General features: G+C 44.4%; 2 protein-coding genes across 2 annotated transcripts; both read left to right on the forward strand.

Annotated features, from left to right (window-relative positions):
- The first annotated feature begins 1,886 nt into the window (after positions 1–1,886).
- On the forward strand, positions 1,887–4,099 carry LOC115181572 (forkhead box protein I2-A-like). Its single transcript, XM_029743466.1, has 2 exons — positions 1,887–2,628; positions 2,817–4,099. The coding sequence occupies exons 1-2, from the start codon at positions 2,019–2,021 to the stop codon at positions 3,419–3,421; spliced, it is 1,215 nt and encodes a 404-aa protein (XP_029599326.1). The 5' UTR covers positions 1,887–2,018; the 3' UTR covers positions 3,422–4,099.
- A 2,708-nt stretch (positions 4,100–6,807) lies between these two features.
- LOC115181570 (carboxypeptidase Y-like) lies at positions 6,808–7,945 on the forward strand. Its single transcript, XM_029743464.1, has 2 exons — positions 6,808–6,825; positions 7,091–7,945. Exons 1-2 carry the CDS (start codon positions 6,808–6,810, stop codon positions 7,943–7,945), a joined length of 873 nt encoding a protein of 290 aa, XP_029599324.1.
- The last annotated feature ends 14,979 nt before the right edge of the window (positions 7,946–22,924 follow it).

The following is a 22,924-nucleotide window of genomic DNA, read 5'->3' on the forward strand; positions in this document are numbered from 1 at the left end:
CGGTTGGAAAGGATCCGTATATATCTAGTCGGTTTCTGTCTCTGTCTAAAGAGACCGGAGGATGGCAGCATTTGAAAACAACACGAAACGAACTCATGGACAACTTTTTAGAAACCTTTTTTAATTTTTTTAAATTGCAGCCAAAATCCTACTTTGCACAAATAAACTGTTACAATGTAAATTTTTGGAATGATAAAAAAAAACACCGTTTATTCGTATGTAACATTTTGGACGTTAGAGTTATTAAATAGTCTGCACTATAGCGCTCACAATAACTCACCAAATAACTAAATAACCTATTGCGATATTTACACCAAACATGTCACTTTTAGTACTGTCCCGTATTTTATTTTACTACATAATTCATTATAATTGAACATTAAACTAATAAACAGTGGAATATTTTCTTCATGTTAATAAACAGATCATGTCGGTCTTGGTGTTCCTGAATGAGTTTTATTACGTTGTAGGCTGGTCATTTTACTCGTGTGCTTTTGTCAATCAAAATGGTTCCTGCTTATTTAAATGATCATTACAGCTCGTCCTCTGATGGTGATCATGTATTTATTTAGGAGAAATATTGATCATCCATTGATGTCTGAACGTTTCTGCCAGTGTGTCTGTGATTTTGATGAAATGCGTTCAAACAAAGTCTGTTAGTCTGATATAGAACTACCGGTAGAGTTTTCTAACCTAAAAATAAAACATTGTGTTGGATAATTATTTAATATAAAACATTTCCCAAATAGAATGCTTTTTTTAAATGTTCAATTTAAATGCAACGTATTAAACTCCTAAATCATTCTGTCTATTGCGGGATATATAGGCCTAGTCTACATTTCATAGCTTACCAAAACATTTAAAAAAAAAAGTGAATAAGCGTGTTTGGACAAAGTAATTTTAATAACATAATTAAACATCTTAATAACCCACCCAAGTAATAAATGACTAAAATGAAATGACAGGAGCAGTGGTCCAGCGACGCGGGAAACCGTCCTATTACCGGCTGCTGTGTTGCCATGTCACACTTGTAACACATAAACCATGTTTATTGTCAACTAATTCGTTCCAGAGATCGTGTGGTCTAAACACAAAGCCTATAGTATATTGTATATGTATGTTTTAAGAGCCTAACTTGCTTTATGTTTAACTTTGTCATGCATGGAGTCCAGGAGTGCTTGTTAAACCATAGAATAATCACATTGTTTTTACCCAACACTCGTACAGACAAAGGCTTATATTACTTTCTTCCTATATAACACCCCTAAAGGTTCTAGAGAGAATAACCCCTTTCGTAGGGTTCTTTGATCAGAACCGTAATATAGTTAATGTTCTTCTTCACTGAACCAAAATGTTGGTTCTATGCCGAACCTTCTGTTCTAAGTGTGTGTCCCACTGTTCACCGAAACGCAAAGGCTGCTTCAATTCACAACTTATATTTGACAGAAACAATTTAAAAAAATATATATACATAAAATATTTGTTTCAATTACATTTTGTATATGGAAATGATGAAGGTATATTCATAAAACTATTATTTAAGATATATATTTGTAAAAGTGTCCGTGCGTAAAAGTGGAAATATGGTTGGCCAACTGTAAAACTGTTTTAATTGGATAACTTGTTGCCTAACCGCCTATTTTTATTATTGCATATGTTTATTAGGCTATACTTGCGCGGTAAATTACTCAGCCTATCTTACTCCAGGTTCACTCCTAAAACTGCATTAATGAGTGTGCTAATCTCTCACCAGTATCTCTCCCATTGATGCACAGATTCGGTTAAGACAATTCGACTGAAGCGTGACAGAAAAGGGGGGAGTCTCCCTCGAGACAGTTCCTTTCACAGGGGGTTTACCTGTCGACGCTCCAGGCGGAGCACTTAAATACGTCTCCTCCCCTTGGGTCAAGCCTTCAGTCCTCCTGGAGAGACTGACGGAAACACACGGTTGGGAAAGGAACCGCGTGTTATTGTTGAGAGAAGAAGATACCAGGATTCGTACTCAATTAGAAGGGATTATGAACGCTTTTGGACAGCAGCCATCCAACGCGCAGACCAGCCCCATTCAGCACCACAGCGCGCAGGAGCTCCTGGATATGGCCGTGTACTGCGATAACATCGGCAGCATGTACCAGCACCAGCAAAACCTCCATCATGGTCACCACCCGCAGAGGCCGCCGGCGCATCCTCAAAACTACGGCCTCGGTGAGTACACCTCGCCGACCAGCAACCCGTACCTGTGGCTAAATGGCCCGAGCATCGACTCGTCTCCATACCTGACGGGATTGAACGGAGCATCGTACATACAGTCTGGATACGGAGCGAACCAGCGGCAGTTCTTACCTCCTCCTACCGGGTTTGGTGGAGCTGACCTCGGATGGCTGTCAATCTCTAGCCAGCAGGAACTGTTCAAAATGGTCAGGCCTCCGTACTCTTACTCAGCGCTCATAGCCATGGCTATCCAGGGCGCCGGGGACAAGAGGCTGACGCTGAGTCACATCTATCAGTATGTGGCAGAGAATTTCCCCTTTTATAAGAAGAGCAAAGCTGGCTGGCAGAACTCAATCAGACACAACCTGTCACTGAATGACTGTTTTAAGAAAGTTGCCCGGGATGACGATGATCCAGGTAAGTTACAGCACCTGTTGTGCTTGTAAATAACTCATTATTTGCACCTATTAAATGTGTCATTTTGAATATCATACCTTTTTTGCCATTAGATTTTTTTTAAGCCGTGTCTGACAGTAGACTAGAGCAGTATTGACTCTTTTGATATCTCGTTTACGACATACATTGTCTGTTTCCTGTCTTCATAGGAAAGGGAAATTACTGGACGTTGGACCCAAACTGTGAGAAAATGTTCGATAACGGCAACTTCCGAAGGAAGAGAAAGAGAAGAGCGGACTTGAACGGAGGAGACACCAACAACACTGTTCTTCCGGTGAAGTCAGAAGACAGTGCCGCCCTGAAGGTCTCCGACACGGCCAGTATCATGAGTTCATCCCCTCCCAGCCTCCAGAACTCCCCAGGTTCCTCCGAGCCCGAATCATCCCTGTCCCCGTCTGTGGAACACAGTCCCTGTTACAACAACTTTGTCTCCACTATGAACTCGATGCTGGCGGGGAGTAACAACGTCTCTACCCGGGAGGGGGCCAGGGGGGACTTTGGTTCAGGAGGACATGCTATGGGGGATTTGTCGTCTCATCAGACCCGAGAAAACATGTCCGGACTTGGTTCATACTCGCCCTCTCATATCACGCCATTGAACTCGGATACCACTCACCTCTCCACATCTAACAGAATGAACTGCTACACATCCGCACAGAACCATCCCAGCGGAGGCCTGGGTCTCACCAACTCTCTCCCGAACCACTTCACTGTTAATCATCTGATATACAGCCGCGAAGGGACCGAGGTCTAAGCTTAGTCCTAATTATGTCACATAGATGGAGATAATATAATGCAACTCGTTGGTGTAACCGATGTGAAATGGCTAGTTAGTTAGCGGTGGTGACGATGCTTCGTGGGGTGTCAGTTGTTGATGTGTGCAGAGGGTCCCTGGTTCGAGCCCAGGTTGGGGTGAGGAGAGGGACGTAACATACACGGTTACATTGGCATACTTGTATAAAGTACTCAGTGAGTACATCAAGTACCATGATTATTATTCATGTTATGCATTCCATAATTAAAAACGTGTAATAGAAATGTCTTAAAAATATGCTTTCTCATGATTGAATCGGAATTTCAAAAGTGTAGTCGAAACTACGTTAGACTTAAGCATTTTTAAGAGCATATAATTAAGACCAAACTTTGTTGTTATGCCCATCTGGAGCCTTGGAATAAACATTTACCGGAACTCTTTCCGTTTCCTTTATATTGGCCTTATGTAAACTGCCTGGATGACGTCACTGTGCCTTTCAGAAGATCTTGTATTTTTTTAATAGAACACTTCTGCAGGTATATGTTTTGTTATATGTAGCCTAAATAGTAACTCTCTTTGCAGACCAATTTTTGTACTTTTTTTGTAGAAGGAATTGTGTGTGTGTATATTTTATTTAAAGCCTATTGTCAAACGTTTGAATAAATGTAATATCTGAAATTCTTGATTCTGTCATATTTTCTAGCGGACTTGTCAAAGTGAAGATGTCTCACATTTATCCGCCATAATAATCAACTTTACAATAAACCAGCGCTCTATTTCATTTTTTAAATTTATTTTTACGCTCGATTCTATTTGACTTATAAAACACTAAAATATTGAAATGATTAACGTTTAGATGTTAACGCATAGCTATCAATTCTAATCAACATTTTAGGTTACTTTAAACATACCATTTTAAGTTCAGGTTTAAAACACTAACGCACCTGTGGGGTTTGATTAGGCTACAGCTGTTAATGGTGTAGGAGAACATGTTCACTGATTCCTTACAATACCAAACAGTATTTATAATGGCACTGACAATTATTTACCAGAACTATTTCAGGTTCAATCGAGGTTGGAATTAATCCTACACCCCGCCGTGTTCTCTTCTCCCTCTCCCTCTCTCTCTCCCTCTCTCTCTCCCTCTCTCTCTCTCTCTCCCTCCCTCTCTCCCTCTCTCTCTCCCTCTCTCTCTCTCTCTCTCTCCATCTCCCTCTCTCTCTCTCTCTCTCTCTCTGTCTGTCTGTCTGTCTCTCCCTCCCTCTCCCTCTCCATCTCCCCCCCTCTCTCCCCCCTCCCTCTCTCTCCCTCTCTCTCTCCCTCTCTCTCTCTCTCTCCCCCTCTCCCCCTCCCTCCCTCCCCCCTCTCTCTCTCTCTCTCTCTCTCTCTCCCCCTCCCTCCCCCCTCTCTCTCCCTCTCTCTCTCCCTCCCTCTCCCTCTCTCTCTCCCTCCCTCTCCCTCTCCCTCTCCCTCTCTCTCTCATATTCCATTCCATTCATGAAACTTTCCGGACAGTCTGCCAGATATTCCATCTCAGACTCGGGAATACAGTTCCAGTAGGATTCCATAAATTGATCAATGATATTTTATATTGAATGGAAGAAGAAATAAACGTCCGTTCACGTAACAGGCTACAACAATGAAGGCATCACCTGCTTCTGAAGTTTCTCCTCTGTGATCATTAGCTCATGCCTCCTCAACTGTATGAAAACAGTAGGTGAGACTGAGACATTTTCCAGCTTGTCACTTTGAATAAACCCGATTTCTGCTGAGATTCAAGACACATCACCTCTTTATTTCTACCCAGCTCAGAAGTTCAGCTATTGGTCTTATTTAATGGTGTGTATGGATGGATAGATGGAAACTTGTTGAATTGAATAGTTCACACCTGTTTTCAGTTTATTCAGCGGGGGGAAAGTTTTATCACTCACAGCATAACACTCGGAGTGATATTTTATTAAACATCGTGTGAGAAATAAGAATGATAGATAGTTCCATGTTGTTTTTCTTATAAGCTGTGAATCAATCTGGACGCGTATCCACTGAGCGATTCATGTCAGTGCAAAATAGCATGTAACACCCATTGTTTGGGCATGTCCAGTTGTCCTACTATTATGGGACAAAAACAAGATAAATAGTGTCCCTGCTTTGCTGTAGTGGGCAATAATAACCAGAGAGAGAGAGAGGTTTCCCATGAAAAATGTTCAAGCCATTAAACGGCTATCTTACTCATGTCGTATTTTGAAACAATTTACGGTTACGCACGAAATCAAAGGAAGTAAATTAAAGAGAACACCTCTTAATTGGTGGATAATTCAGTGCGCTCTGGCGCTCTGTTGTCTCGACTAAAGCAAAATTGACAAGAGGTTCGTGCCCGTAGCTGTGACACAATGGGCCCTGGCAATACCAAGGGATCCCCTCCTGCGCTCGGATGAAAACATTCGGTGACCCCAGATCTGGGAACGTATTATATCACTCAGACCACATCTCCCTCCTGTTGTCCGTGAAGCATGGGCTTCCTATCTAACAAAGAGTATTTTTGTGAAACTCAAACGGGTTCTCACAGCGACAAGTTTTCAATTGAAATCCTGTCTTTCACCAACGTTGTAATGTAGGCCTACCAGTGAATAGAACATAGATGTCATGTAATTACAACGTTATACATAAGCTCTAAAATAGGTATAAACTATAAACATACAACAATTAATTGAATAGTGATAAACTCCTGTTAGGCCTATTTATATATGTGTCTATTGGTAGGTCTATGCTCTGCCATTCATGCCAATGTAGCCCAACAAACTCCCTGACCACCCACTGGCAGTCTGTTCTATTTACACTTCAAGTCCAGGTTTGACTTGACACATTCAGGAGTAAATACACAAACAAATGAACATGACAATAAGTCAATTATTCCTCTAAACCAGACTGAGATCTGTCCTTCTCTGTGACCAGTGGACTTTCACTTGATCTTCTTTCATATTATGAGGACCAACAGTTCTGATAAAATAAATATTCTAGGCTACTCTATAAAATATCACATTTATTTTCAAAGTCTCATAATTTAAAAACAATTTTATTACAAAGATGTCCCAATCGTGCAAATACAGAAGGCATTTCACACTCCCATTCATAATGTGCCCCTGCTAAACTTCCATTAAGTGGTAGTCGGTAGTTTCCATCTAGTCAATTATCAGAGATCTTCCGTCTCCATCTCACGTCTCCGTCCTGATACGCTCCGCTACCCTCTGCCTGAGGGGAATTTCACCTGGCCGGGCCCTTCTGAATATCAGTCACCTGGTAACCTGGTGGGCCTCCCATACCTGATGGCTTCTTCAGGGCCCCCGACCTGGCCTCCATACCCCCAGGGCTAGGGATTGACCCAGGCCATGGTGGGAGCGTCTCAGGTAGGGTGGCCCCAATCTCGATAGCCCCAACCTTGGTGAACCCTGGTCCTCATAGAAGCCCCAAGCCCAGTGTCCTCAAACACAACCGTGGTCCCAATAGAAGCCCCAAGCCCAGTGTCCTCAAACACAACCCTGGTCCCCATAGAAGCCCCAAGCCCAGTGTCCTCAAACACAAGCCTGGTCCCCTTAGAGGCCCCAAACCCAACGCTGGTCCCCATAGAGGCCCCAAGCCCAGTGTCCTCAAACACAACGCTGGTCCCCATAGAAGCCCCAAGCCCAGTGTCCTCAAACAAACCCTGGTCCCCATAGAAGCCCCAAACCCAGTGTCCTCAAACACAACCCTGGTCCCCATAGAAGCCCCAAGCCCAGTGTCCTCAAACACAACCGTGGTCCCCATAGAAGCCCCAAACCCAGTGTCCTCAAACACAAGCCTGGTCCCCATAGAGGCCCCAAGCCCAGTGTCCTCAAACACAACCGTGGTCCCCATAGAAGCCCCAAGCCCAGTGTCCTCAAACACAAGCCTGGTCCCCATAGAGGCCCCAAGCCCAGTGTCCTCAAACACAACCCTGGTCCCCATAGAAGCCCCAAGCCCAGTGTCCTCAAACACAACCCTGGTCCCCATAGAAGCCCCAAACCCAGTGTCCTCAAACACAACCGTGGTCCCCATAGAGGCCTCAAACCCAACCCTGGTCCCCATAGAAGCCCCAAGCCCAGTGTCCTCAAACACAACCCTGGTCCCCATAGAAGCCCCAAGCCCAGTGTCCTCAAACACAACCGGGGTCCCCATAGAAGCCCCAAGCCCAGTGTCCTCAAACACAACCCTGGTCCCCATAGAAGCCCCAAACCCAGTGTCCTCAAACACAACGGGGGTCCCCATAGAGGCCCCAAGCCCAGTGTCCTCAAACACAACCCTGGTCCCCATAGAGGCCCCAAGCCCAGTGTCCTCAAACCCAACCGTGGTCCCCATATAGGCCCCAAACCCAACCCTGGTCCCCATAGAGGCCCCAAACCCAACCCTGGTCCCCATAGAGGCCCCAAACCCAACCCTGGTCCCCATAGAGGCCCCAAACCCAACCCTGGTCCCCATAGAAGCCCCAAGCCCAGTGGGCTAAAACCATAATGAGGGGTTTCAGGATCAACTGCATCACCTTCAAAAGGCAGGGAGCCTCATAATTGGATGGTGGTGTTTGACCCAGGTTTGGGACGGGATTATTTTAAATCTTTAATCCCGTCAACTTCTCCTTCAGATGGACGGGACAGGAAGTATCAGTTTTAAGCTGGTCATGTGATATGGCAGAAGGTCCAGAAACCAGGCGGTGTGTATGGCTGGGGAATGTTTGTCAGCAGGGTTAGGGAAGCGTTACTTCCTCAAACACTAGGTCTTTAGAGAGAACCACAGATCAGCTGTCCGTTCCTCTCCCCAGATATCAGGTTAACAGGTTTACCTGCTACCAGGTAAACTACTGATAAAACATCATAGACCTGCTACCAGGTAAACTACTGATAAAACATCATAGACCTGCTACCAGGTAAACTACTGATAAAACATCATAGACCTGCTACCAGGTAAACTACTGATAAAACATCATAGACCTGCTTCCAGGTAAACTACTGATAAAACAAGTTAAAATGATTTCTCAGTGTGATATACATATGTTGAATCTTAATTTAATCATCAAAATAATTGATATTTTCTTACTGTAAACGAGTTTTGATATGCTAGTAGGGTATACTGTAGATTAGGTGTGAGATCTAGTGAAAGAAAGAGAACAGCAGGTTTTCAGTGAATTTATGTAAATCACGAGTCTCAATAGAATTTTACTGCACGACAAGAAAATTCTCTGCACCAACAGAGTGATCAAATGAAAATACTACACCTGTAGTGAGCAGGTAGAGATCAGTCAGCCTGCGGCTAGTAGAGCCTCCTTTCTGAAGAGAATCAGTCAGCCTGCGGTTAGGAGAGCCTCCTTCCTGAAGAGAATCAGTCAGCCTGCGGCTAGTAGAGCCTCCTTTCTGAAGAGAATCAGTCAGCCTGCGGCTAGTAGAGCCTCCTTTCTGAAGAGAATCAGTCAGCCTGCGGTTAGGAGAGCCTCCTTTCTGAAGAGAATCAGTCAGCCTGCGGTTAGGAGAGCCTCCTTTCTGAAGAGAATCAGTCAGCCTGCGGTTAGGAGAGCCTCCTTTCTGAAGAGAATCAGTCAGCCTGCGGTTAGGAGAGCCTCCTTCCTGAAGAGAATCAGTCAGCCTGCGGTTAGGAGAGCCTCCTTTCTGAAGAGAATCAGTCAGACTGCGGCTAGTAGAGCCTCCTTTCTGAAGAGAATCAGTCAGCCTGCGGTTAGGAGAGCCTCCTTTCTGAAGAGAATCAGTCAGCCTGCGGTTAGGAGAGCCTCCTTTCTGAAGAGAATCAGTCAGCCTCCGGTTAGGAGAGCCTCCTTTCTGAAGAGAATCAGTCAGCCTGCGGCTAGTAGAGCCTCCTTCCTGAAGATCATTTTGCATTCTGATTAGGGGACAGAGAGACACACAGGGCCATGGGGCCTGGAGCTGCCTGGAACTGGGTAGTGGAGCTGCCTGGAGCAGCCTGGAACTGGGTAGTGTAGCTGCCTGGAACTGGGTAGTGGAGCTGACTGGAGCAGCCTGGAACTGGGTAGTGGAGCTGCCTGGAACTGGGTAGTGGAGCTGCCTGGAACTGGGTAGTGGAGCTGACTGGAGCAGCCTGGAGCTGGGTAGTGGTGCTGCCTGGAGCAGCCTGGAGCTGCTTGAAACTGGGGCCTGGAGCTACCTGGTGCTGCCTGGAACTGGGTAGTGGAGCTGCCTGGAACTGGGTAGTGGAGCTGCCTGGAGCTGCCTGGGGCTGGGTAGTGGAGCTGCCTGGAGCTGCCTGGAGCTGGGTAGTGGAGCTGCCTGGAACTGGGTAGTGGAGCTGCCTGGAGCTGCCTGGGGCTGGGTAGTGGAGCTGCCTGGAACTGGGTAGTGGAGCTGCCTGGAGCTGGGTAGTGGAGCTGCCTGGGGCTGGGTAGTGGAGCTGCCTGGAGATGCCTGGGGCTGGGTAGTGGAGCTGCCTGGAGCTGCCTGGGGCTGGGTAGTGGAGCTGCCTGGGGCTGGGTAGTGGAGCTGCCTGGAACTGGGTAGTGGAGCTGCCTGGAGCTGGGTAGTGGAGCTGCCTGGGGCTGGGTAGTGGAGCTGCCTGGAACTGGGTAGTGGAGCTGCCTGGAGCTGCCTGGGGCTGGGTAGTGGAGCTGCCTGGAGCTGGGTAGCTGTCTTGAGCTGGGTAGGGGAGCTGCCTGGAACTGGGTAGTGGAGCTGCCTGGAGCTGCCTGGGGCTGGGTAGTGGAGCTGCCTGGAGCTGCCTGGAGCTGGGTAGTGGAGCTGCCTGGGGCTGGGTCTTGAAGCTGCCTGGAGCTGCCTGGGGATGGGTAGTGGAGCTGCCTGGAACTGGGTAGTGGAGCTGCCTGGAGCTGCCTGGGGCTGGGTAGTGGAGCTGCCTGGAGCTGGGTAGTGGAGCTGCCTGGAGCTGGGTAGTGGAGCTGCCTGGAGCTGGGTACTGTCTGGGGCAGGGTCTTGAAGCTGCCTGGAACTGTGGGGGAGTGTAGGAGGGGGTCACTCAGTGAGTGACATGGGTTGGAGGGATGGATGAATCAGGTTGGATAAAGTTTCACTCTTCTCAGCAAGGTGTGAACCCTTCTTTCCTTCCACTAGCTATTACAAGATCCCTCAACTGATAGTGTCAGGAAAGCAAGGCGAGTCTGCCTTTCACTATCTATTCACAGATCAGATGCTGTGGTTTGGGGATGCAAAGTTAAAGCTGGGATGATTTGCAGCTTTAGATTTTTGGTTTAAAATATAAACATTTTGGGTGATAAATTTATTAAGAATATAAATGTATGGGAAGGGCTCATTAATTACTTGGTACAGGTTTCCCAATTGGTTTTACTGTATTTTACAGGTTTCCCAATTGGTTTTACTGTATGTTACAGGTTTCCCAATTGGTTTTACTGTATTTTACAGGTTTCCCAATTGGTTTTACTGTATTTTACAGGTTTCCCAATTGGTTTTACTGTATTTTACAGGTTTCCCAATTGGTTTTACTGTATGTTACAGGTTTCTCAACAGGTTTTACTGTATTTTAGATGTTTCTCAATTGGTTTAACTGTATTTTACATGTTTCTCAATTGGTTTAACTGTATTTTACAGGTTTCTCAATAGGTTTTACTGTATTTTACAGGTTTCTCAATAGGTTTACTGTATTTTACATGTTTCTCAATTGGTTTAACTGTATTTTACATGTTTCTCAATTGGTTTAACTGTATTTTACAGGTTTCTCAATAGGTTTTACTGTATTTTACAGGTTTCTCAATAGGTTTTACTGTATTTTACAGGTTTCTCAATAGGTTTTACTGTTACATCCGTCGTAAGAAGGAGACCAAGGTGCTGCGTGGTAAGCGTACATCTTTCTTTTATTTGATGAACACCGGCAAACCAAATAAAATACAAAACAAACGTCAAGTTCTGTCAGGCACAGACACTAAACAGAAAATAAGATCCCCCCCAAAAAACAAAAGGAAAATGACAACTATTATATGATTCCCAATCAGAGACAACGATAGACAACTGCCTCTGATTGGGAACCACACTCGGCCCAAAACCAAAGAAATAGAAAACATAGACTTTCCCACCTGAGTCACACCCTGACCTAACCAAACAGAGAATAATAAGGATCTCTAACGTCAGGGTGTGACATTTACTGTATTTTACAGGTTTCCCAATAGGTTTTACTGTATTTTACAGGTTTCCCAATAAGTTTTACTGTATTTTACAGGTTTCTCAATTGGTTTAACTGTACGTTACAGGTTTCCAAGGGCTTATGAATTACTTGGTATGGTGTTGTAAATTCAAAAATCTAATACCGTGTCAAGTTAAATCTCACCACTAACCATTTTACCCCATATAACACTTAATTTCCAGACAAAACTGAAGGGTAATATGAAAAGTGATTTAAGTTCAGGGAATCTCCTTGCCTGTCTGACCCCTATGAGAAGAGTATGATATCAGGGACCAGAGAGAGGCTGATTCCTGTCTCTTTAATATCTTATCCTGAAATGTACCATCTGCTTGTAGCAGTCAGTAGGAATTACAGGGCCAGTATCTTACACTACGGACCAATCCTTTTTGGAGGCAGTTAAACATTTAACCGTTCAACACGATGACAGCTCCCAGGGTAGCTAGGGGGAGCAGCAAGCTGTCCTAAGGCTTGTATCCCAAATAGAACCCTATTCCCTACTTAATGCATTTATTTTGTCCAAGGGATATATTCCTATACAGGGAAGAGGTTGCCATTTGGGACTCAGCCCAAGACCGTGGGGGGGTAGAAGCTGGAGAGGCTTGTCTTCACAGTGACTCTAGAAAGACGAAGCGTACATCTGATAGCTGAGGAGAATGCCTATCAATCGGCATGACCTGGTTGGGTTTCATCGTCCTCCATACTGGGTCCATAAAACGGTAATGTATTGGTCTGATAACTGCATGGGATCTCCGGTCTGAGGTAGGAGGAGGCATCACTACATATGGATGGATTTATACAGAACAAGCCCCATCTCAACACCACACTCCTGGGTTATTATATGGCTGTCCCTGCCGGCAGACTGCATGACTGTGAAGGGGCTACTGTATTTTACAGGTTTCTCAATAGGTTTTACTGTATTTTACAGGTTTCTCAATAGTTTTTGCTGTATGTTACAGGTTTCTCAATAGGTTTACTGTATTTTACAGGTTTCTCAATAGGTTTTACTGTATTTCACAGGTTCTCAATAGGTTTACTGTATTTTACAGGTTTCTCAATAGGTTTACTGTATTTTACAGGTTTCTCAATAGGTTTTACTGTATGTTACAGGTTTCCCAAAAGGTTTACTGTATTTTACAGGTTTCTCAATAGGTTTTACTGTATTTTACAGGTTTCTCAATAGGTTTTACTGTATTTTACACGTTTCTCAATAGGTTTTACTGTATTTCACAGCTTTCCCAATAGGTTTACTGTATTTTACAGGTTTCTCAATAGGTTTTACTGTATTTTACAGGTTTCTCAATAGGTTTTACTGTATTTTACAGGTTTCCCAATAGGTTTACTGTATTTTACAGGTTTCTCAATAGGTTTTACTGTATCTTACAGGTTTCTCAATAGGTTTTACTGTATTTTACAGGTTTCTCAATAGGTTTTACTGTATTTGACAGGTTTCTCAATAGGTTTAACTGTATTTGACAGGTTTCTCAATAGGTTTTACTGTATTTTACAGGTTTCTCAATATGTTTTATGTCACGTTCTGTCCTGTAAAGGTGTTATTTGTTAGTGTTTAGTGTGGTCAGGACGTGGCAGGGGGTATTTGTTAGTGTTTAGTTTGGTCAGGACGTGGCAGGGGGTATTTGTTAGTGTTTAGTTTGGTCAGGACGTGGCAGGGGGTATTTGTTAGTGTTTAGTTTGGTCAGGACGTGGCAGGGGGTATTTGTTAGTGTGTAGTGTGGTCAGGACGTGGCAGGGGGTATGTGTTAGTGTTTAGTTTGGTCAGGACGTGGCAGGGGGTATTTGTTAGTGTGTAGTGTGGTCAGGACGTGGCAGGGGTATGTGTTAGTGTTTAGTTTGGTCAGGACGTGGCAGGGGGTATTTGTTTTATATGGTTCAGGGTGGTTGTGTGTATGTGTCCATGTAGAGAGGGGTATTCGATTTATTTGTCCAGGGTTTTGGTTATTGTTCTATGTTAGTTTATTTCTATGTTCTGTCTAGTCATTTGTATTTCTATGTTTAGTTAATTGGTGTTAGGGCCTTCAGTTGGAGGCAGCTGTCTATCGTTGCCTCTGATTGAAGGTCCTATAATTAGGGGTGTGTTTGTATTGTGGATTGTGGGTAGTTGCATTCTGTTTTGTGCTTGTCACATGACAGAACTTTTAGTGTCGTTTCTGTTAATTGTATACGTGTTTATTTTGTTTCTCCTTCTTATATATTAAAATGAGAAGATGAGTATACACTTCCCTGTTGCGTCTTGGTCCTCCACACATGACACCCGTGACATTTTACTGTATCTGACAGGTTTCCCAAAAAGGTTTTACTGTATTTTACAGGTTTCTCAATAGGTTTTACTGTATTTGACAGGTTTTTCAATAGGTTTTACTGTATTTTACAGGTTTCTCAATAGGTTTTACTGTATTTTACAGGTTTCCCAATAGGTTTTACTATATTTTACAGGTTTCTCAATAGATTTTACTGTATTTTACAGGTTTCTCAATAGATTTTACTGTATTTTACAGGTTTCCCAATATCTTAGCCATTTCTTATGTAGCTCTCTTTGTGGTGGGAAGAATTAAACCAATTATTTACAGAAATTGTTATTGAAATAATCATTGTTGAACAGGTTTAACTACATCAGAGAAAATTCACGTGTACAGTAAAATGTAGTTCTGGGAATGTATGGTATAGATCCAGTATTTACCTGATCCAGTTCTAACAATGTATAGTATAGATCCAGTATTTACCTGATCCAGTTCTAACAATGTATAGTATAGATCCAGTATTTACCTGATCCAGTTCTAACAATGTATAGTATAGATCCAGTATTTACCTGATCCAGTTCTAACAATGTATAGTATAGATCCAGTATTTACCTGATCCAGTATTTACCTGATCCAGTTCTAACAATGTATAGTATAGATCCAGTATTTACCTGATCCAGTTCTAACAATGTATAGTATAGATCCAGTATTTACCTGATGTAGTTCTGTTAGTATTTTTCTACTTTATAAATACTACATTTAATAATAGTTAGAAAGTGTATGTGCAGGAGTGTCCAAGAGGCCAATCAAATGAACACCTCCATCTGTAACTATCAATCCGAACAACGTACAGACCTAAACTGAAGAGTAAATATTTTGTCCTGGTTGAAGGAAGCAGCCAGGAAGGAGTCTCACTTGATAACATTCTCTGCTTGCCACGTTGAGAAACTCACCGTCTGAAAGACTGAAAGACGTACTGGGATTAACTGACTAGAACGATCATCAGTAAATCCACTGTTAGGCCTTGTCTCTTCTCTGTCTGGGAAACCTATCCCCCACAACAATGTCATGAATCCCTACTCTCATCTTCAGATGGAATATATTTTGACAAGTGGTATAGAAGAAGAAGAAAAAAAGATGTCTTCTATCTTTGTTCCCACATGATGGAACTGATAGTAGATCATCCTTTATTCATGGCTTTTGTCACAACACACTGGGAGTTTAACACAGGAGAACAGAGCAGAGCTTCGTGTGGAGAAATCATGCATGTTAGGGAGTGGTAAAGTTGGGTTAAATTGAGCCATTTTTAAATTCGGCATCACTACGTCAAGGGAAATACAGGATTCTTTCTGACAAAGATATCTACACATATTTCAAGATGTTACATTTACATTTTAGTCATTTAGCAGACGCTCTTATCCAGAGCGACTTACAGTAGTGAATGCATACATTTCATTTTCATTTATACATTTTTTTACTTTTTTTCGTACTGGCCCCCCCGTGGGAATCAAACCCACAACCCTGGCGTTGCAAACACCATGCTCTATCAACTGAGCCAGAGGGAGGGCTAAGCTATGTTGTGTATCTCTGGAAATAATCAGAATTCATGTAAACATAACAGTGTTGGTGTTGGGCTCCCGAGTAGCGCAGCGGTCTAAGGCACTGCATCTCAGTGCTAGTAGGTGTTACTACAGTCCCCGGTTCGAATCCAGGCTCTATCATATCTGGCTGTGATTGGGAGTCCGATAGGGTGGCACACAATTGGCCCAGTGTCATCCGGGTTTGGCCGGGGTAGGCCGACATTGAAGATATCAATTTGTTCTTAAGTGGCTTGCCTAGTTAAATGAAGGTATAAAAAAAACAAAGGCTTGAAAACACACTGTAGGTTGTCAAAGGTATGAGGTAAATTGAGCAAAGGGACAGCGTAAATTGAGCGGCCTTGGGATAAGTGGGTATTGGTGTTGGTAGGTCAAAGTTTAATTCATGGAATGGGGGTGTGGTATATTGTATATCTTAAATGTATGCATACATTCAGTGGCCAGTTTATTAGGTACACCCATCTTGTACTGGGTCGGGCCTCCCTTTGTATGAATTCTTTGGGGAATGGAAATGTTGCTGAATTGGTATCAAGGAACCTAACGTGTGCCCTGAAAACGTTCCCCACACCATCACACCCCCGTCACCAGCCTGTATTGTTGACACCAGGTAAGATGGGCCCATGGACTTCATTTCTCTGTGCAGTGCAGCAAGAACACATACTTAAAGGAACAATACACTCAAAAACTATATTTAGGTATTTTCTTTCATTAGTCCACTGTTGATACAGTTGTGTGTGTAGGCCAGTGGCACAAAATAATAATATATATATTTTTGCTGTTGATTTTATTTAAATTTGTTTCAAACAATACCAAACAAAACACACTGACGCACAGAAACATCAACAATATCAATCCTACCCAGACCCGCCTGTTGTCACTCCTACCCAGACCCGCCTGTTGTCACTCCTGACCAGACCCGCCTGTTGTCACTCCTGACCAGACCCGCCTGTTGTCACTCCTACCCAGACCCGCCTGTTGTCACTCCTGACCAGACCCGCCTGTTGTCACTCCTACCCAGACCCGCCTGTTGTCACTCCTACCCAGACCCGCCTGTTGTCACTCCTGACCAGACCCGCCTGTTGTCACTCCTACCCAGACCCGCCTGTTGTCACTCCTACCCAGACCCGCCTGTTGTCACTCCTGACCAGACCCGCCTGTTGTCACTCCTGACCAGACCCGCCTGTTGTCACTCCTACCCAGACCCGCCTGTTGTCACTCCTACCCAGACCTGCCTGTTGTCACTCCTGACCAGACCCGCCTGTTGTCACTCCTGACCAGACCCGCCTGTTGTCACTCCTACCCAGACCCGCCTGTTGTCACTCCTGACCAGACCCGCCTGTTGTCACTCCTACCCAGACCCGCCTGTTGTCACTCCTGACCAGACCCGCCTGTTGTCACTCCTGACCAGACCCGCCTGTTGTCACTCCTGACCAGACCCGCCTGTTGTCACTCCTACCCAGACCCGCCTGTTGTGGTAGTAGTGAATGCATACATTTCATACATTTTATTTTTCTTCGTACTGGTCCCCCATGGGAAGCGAACCCACAACCCTGGCGTTGCTAACACCATGCGCTACCAACTGAGCCACACGGGACCACATATTAAATGCAGGCAGTAGTACAACATATATTAAATGCAGGCAGTAGTACAACATATATTAAATGCAGGCAGTAGTACAACATATATTAAATGCAGGCAGTAGTACAACAGAACGTTCTTAATGTCTAGGAGTGGGACCACTTTGTGAAGACATTGTATATGGCTGATGTGCTCTCACTTCTCCAGAATACCAACGCCCACACTGAGCCTGTGAGGTGAGATGGAAGCATTTCCCATTCAATAACGTAGATACAGTTTTGATCCCTTGTTGATGATGTCACTTGTTATATCCACTTCAAATCACTGTAGATGAAGGGGAGGAGACAGGTTAAAGAAGGATTTTTAAACCTTGAGACAATTGAGACATGGATTGTGTATGTGTGCCATTCAGAGGGTGAATGGGCAAGACGAAATACTTAAGTGCCTATGAACGGGTTATGGTAGTAGGTGCCAGGCACACCGGTTTGCAACACTGCTGGGTTTTTCACGCTCAACAGATTCCCCTGTGTAACAAGAATGGTCCACCACCCAAAGGACATTCAGCCAACTTCACACAACTGTGGAAAACCTAGGAGTCAACATGGACCAGCGTCCCTGTGGAACGTTTCGACACCTTGTGTCGCTTTCGACAGGAGTCAACATGGACCAGCGTCCCTGTGGAACGCATCGACACCTTGTGTCGCTTTCGACAGGAGTCAACATGGACCAGCGTCCCTGTGGAACGCTTCGACACCTTGTGTCGCTTTCGACAGGAGTCAACATGGACCAGCGTCCCTGTGGAACGCTTCGACACCTTGTGTCGCTTTCGACAGGAGTCAACATGGACCAGCGTCCCTGTGGAACGCTTCGACACCTTGTGTCGCTTTCGACAGGAGTCAACATGGACCAGCGTCCCTGTGGAACGCTTCGACATCTTGTGTCACTTTCGACAGGAGTCAACATGGACCAGTCTCCCTATGGAACGCTTCGACATCTTGCAACTCAATATCAGGAAGGTGTTTATAATGTTTTGTCCACTCAGTGTATATTCAGTGCTCGATTCAATCAGATTCCCACTAGCCGACCTCTGCTTCGCTAGCTGGTGTTTAACGGTGTCGCAGGTTCAACGTGTCAAAGCTGTCAAAATCCAGAAGCGTCTCCTGGCATGATAGCGGACGTTGCCATTGGCTGTGCGTACGAATGGTCTACAGGCGGGAGTATAAGCACAGTGTCACGTCAAGTTCAGTTTTTAGAAATGACAACTTTTGCTTAAAAACTGACGCACAAATGTTTTTGGACATAATTTGTACGTAACACAACGTTTCTAAATGAGGCCTTAGAAACCCAGCCTGGTGATACAGTATTCCTCATGTTTCTGGTGTATCACCCCCCCCCCCCGGACTCTAATGACTGCCCAATAGGAGAAGGAGGGCCTCCCCTCCTCTGCCGACACCCCCCCCTCCCCGGATTCTAATGACTGCCCAATAAACCGCTCCGCTCCTCTCCTCTCCTCTCCTCTCCTCCTCTCCCCTACTCCTCTCCTATTGTGAAATGCTGCATACCAATAGATAGGCATTCAGAAAAGGGGAGGCAGACAGACCTAGCCCTGGCTGGATGTCTCTGGAGGAATAGACCCCCCACCCCACTCTCACCATCAAACACACCCCCTCACAGAGATCTACAGGATAATGGCTCCATCCCGATCCAGATTTCCCCCAGCCAGCCACGTTTAGCCCCAGCCCCAGCTCAGACGATGTAAGCCAGAGATGATCTATGGCTGAAGGCTCTAAATGATCCCCTTTCAAAAAGGGGACAGGCATGCCCCCCCCTCCTCCTCCTCCAAACACTCCTTTTGTGTCCTCAGTAATCCTGCCCTGCACTTCAAGGCCCCAGATCCACTTCTGAGGCAGCTGCTACCAATTTAAAGGAGGAGGGGAGAGAAGATAGGCCTCACTCTTCTCTTCTTAAAACCACTAGACCTTTTTTTTTTTTACCTGCTGGGGGATTGTAATGCTTTGATAAGGCTAGGTGATCATCCCCTTCATGTCAGTAACTACACAGTCATTAATAAACCAAGGAGGACCTCTCTCTCTCTCTCTCTCTCTCTCTCTCTCTATCTCTCTCTCTCTCTCTCTCTCTCTCTCCGAATTAGATTTGAATCAAAAAGTCACTGAGAAACAATAAGATGATAGAATCAATGCCCAGTATTCACATATCATTCCTGAGTTTTTACCTGTTTTGTTAAAAATATATTAACTTTAAAAAAGAAATTACTTCTTGCTCTGGTGCTTGTTGTTAGGTAGGGACTTTGTCCCAAATTACACTATTTTCCCTATATAGTGCACTACTTTTGACCAGAAGTACAGTGCACTATTTATCGAATAGGATGACATTTGGAACACACATAGGGTTGCTGTCTGTGGTAAAAACAAGGGCATCATTTCATCTCACTCACAATCTGTGTGTCATGTGACTGCATTCCTGTCCTATGACATCAGCGAGGCTGTCTGTCGTGTAACCACTCTGCACAAACCAACGATGATGACAGCAGCACAGAGAGAACCTACATCATATTCAGAGGCGCGCTGACATGCCTCCACTTGACAGAGACTCCTTTTTTATTTCTTATTGAAGGGAGAATATGTCCTTATAAGCCCCCAGATCAGATGATGTGTGATTCACAAAAGGACAATTAAAACAACGAGCGGGCAAGCACTGTATTTAGACTCTGGAAACAGAGACGGCCTAGTGGCCATTATGGATTGAGTCATGGCTGTGAGGATGGTAGTGTTGATTAACACGGAGACAGAAGAGACAGAGACCAACATGGAGACAGAAGAGAGGAGACAGAGACCAACATGTAGACAGAAGAGAGGAGACAGAGACCAACATGTAGACAGAAGAGAGGAGACAGAGACCAACAGGTAGACAGAAGAGAGGAGACAGAGACCAACATGTAGACAGAAGAGAGGAGACAGAGACCAACATGTAGACAGAAGAGAGGAGACAGAGACCAACATGTAGACAGTAGAGAGGAGACAGAGACCAACATGTAGACAGAAGAGAGGAGACAGAGACCAACATGTAGACAGAAGAGAGGAGACAGAGACCAACATGTAGACAGAAGAGAGGAGACAGAGACCAACATGTAGACAGAAGAGAGGAGACAGAGACCAACATGTAGACAGTAGAGAGGAGACAGAGACCAACAGGTAGACAGAAGAGAGGAGACAGAGACCAACATGTAGAGAGGAGAGAGGAGACAGAGACCAACATGTAGACAGAAGAGAGGAGAGACAGAGACCAACATGTAGACAGAAGAGAGGAGACAGAGACCAACATGTAGACAGAAGAGAGGAGACAGAGACCAACATGTAGACAGTAGAGAGGAGACAGAGACCAACATGTAGACAGAAGAGAGGAGACAGAGACCAACATGTAGACAGAAGAGAGGAGACAGAGACCAACATGTAGACAGAAGAGAGGAGACAGAGACCAACATGTAGACAGAAGAGAGGAGACAGAGACCAACAGGTAGACAGAAGAGAGGAGACAGAGACCAACAGGTAGACAGAAGAGAGGACAGACAGAGACCAACAGGAAGACAGAAGAGAGGACAGACAGAGACAGGACACGTTCTCAGCTGTTCCTAAAGTGGAGGGTCATATCCAGCAATGTTACCTAAACCTGAGACCCCAAAAAACGCATTTGAGAACATCTCAAACTACAACAGTGATGATATGTAGGATTTTATGGTAAACCATCAACACCTTCATTATTATAATTTTAAATCTGTTATGTAGTCAAAGCTTTAGCATGGGGGATTTATTTCATAAATACCTATGATATTGTGTGAAGAGAGGATTTTAAGTGAGAAAACCCAGTTTGATAAATGGACCAGTAGAACTGTAGATGTGGTCCGTAGGATATATTGTAGCAGGGTGTTGATATCATAGGCAGTCCCTCTCAGACAGCTTCCCTGTTTGTTTGTTGTCACTGCTCTGCTGTCCTGGCTGGTGGTAGTAACGTGGGAGGGACGGAGGGAGAGAGGGATGTGAAAGAGGGAGTGATGTCGTTTATCCAACCCCTGCCGTTCTCTCAGCATCGACAGGCTTTAGGACACTTGTCCCTGGGCTCAGGAACCACAGGACACGAGGACATGATTCTAGAACGACGAGGAGTAAACGAAAACACGAGGACATGATTCTAGAACGACGAGGAGTAAACGAAAACACGAGGACATGATTCTAGAACGACGTGGAGGAAACGAAAACACGAGGACATGATTCTAGAACGACGTGGAATAAACAAAAACACGAGGACATGATTCTAGAACGACGTGGAATAAACGAAAACACGAGGACATGATTCTAGAACGACGAGGAATAAACGAAAACACGAGGACATGATTCTAGAACGACGAGGAGTAAACAAAAACACGAGGACATGATTCTAGAACAACGTGGAGTAAACGAAAACACGAGGACATGATTCTAGAACGACGTGGAATAAACGAAAACACGAGGACATGATTCTAGAACGACGAGGAGTAAACGAAAACACGAGGACATGATTCTAGAACGACGAGGAGTAAACGAAAACACGAGGACATGATTCTAGAACGACGAGGAGTAAACGAAAACACGAGGACATGATTCTAGAACGACGTGGAATAAACGAAAACACGAGGACATGATTCTAGAACGACGTGGAATAAACGAAAACACGAGGACATGATTCTAGAACGACGTGGAGTAAACGAAAACACGAGGACATGATTCTAGAACGACGAGGAGTAAACGAAAACACGAGGACATGATTCTAGAACGACGTGGAGTAAACGAAAACACGAGGACATGATTCTAGAACGACGTGGAATAAACGAAAACACGAGGACATGATTCTAGAACGACGAGGAGTAAACGAAAACACGAGGACATGATTCTAGAACGACGAGGAGTAAACGAAAACACGAGGACATGATTCTAGAACGACGTGGAATAAACGAAAACACGAGGACATGATTCTAGAACGACGAGGAGTAAACGAAAACACGAGGACATGATTCTAGAACGACGAGGAGTAAACGAAAACTGAAAACCTACTGAATACATCTGAATAAGTCTTGTTTATCTTCAGCATTTATATTCATGCCACAATTCAGAAAATATCTGTCTCATTTTTAATAGTGTATTTTATCGTAATATGTACACCGAACAAAGCAGGGTTTATTTTTGCTGCGTTCTGTCCCTCCCACTGGTAGACATCTATTATATAGTAACAGAATCTGTCCCTCCCACTGGTAGACATCTATTATATAGTAACAGAATCTGTCCCTCCCACTGACAGACATCTATTATATAGTAACAGAATCTGTCCCCTCCCACTGACAGACATCTATTATATAGTAACAGAATCTGTCCCTCCCACTGGTAGACATCTATTATATAGTAACAGAATCTGTCCCTCCCACTGACAGACATCTATTATATAGTAACAGAATCTGTCCCTCCCACTGGTAGACATCTATTATATAGTAACAGAATCTGTCCCTCCCACTGGTAGACATCTATTATATAGTAACAGAATCTGTCCCTCCCACTGGTAGACATCTATTATATAGTAACAGAATCTGTCCCTCCCACTGGTAGACATCTATTATACAGTAACAGAATCTGTCCCTCCCACTGACAGACATCTATTATATAGTAACTTAGTCTGTCCCCTCCCACTGGTAGACATCTATTATATAGTAACAGAATCTGTCCCTCCCACTGGTAGACATCTATTATATAGTAACAGAATCTGTCCCTCCCACTGAGAGACATCTATTATATAGTAACAGAATCTGTCCCTCCCACTGGTAGACATCTATTATATAGTAACAGAAT

This window comes from Salmo trutta, unplaced genomic scaffold, assembly GCF_901001165.1.
Source record: "Salmo trutta unplaced genomic scaffold, fSalTru1.1, whole genome shotgun sequence".
Lineage (NCBI taxonomy): Eukaryota > Metazoa > Chordata > Actinopteri > Salmoniformes > Salmonidae > Salmo > Salmo trutta.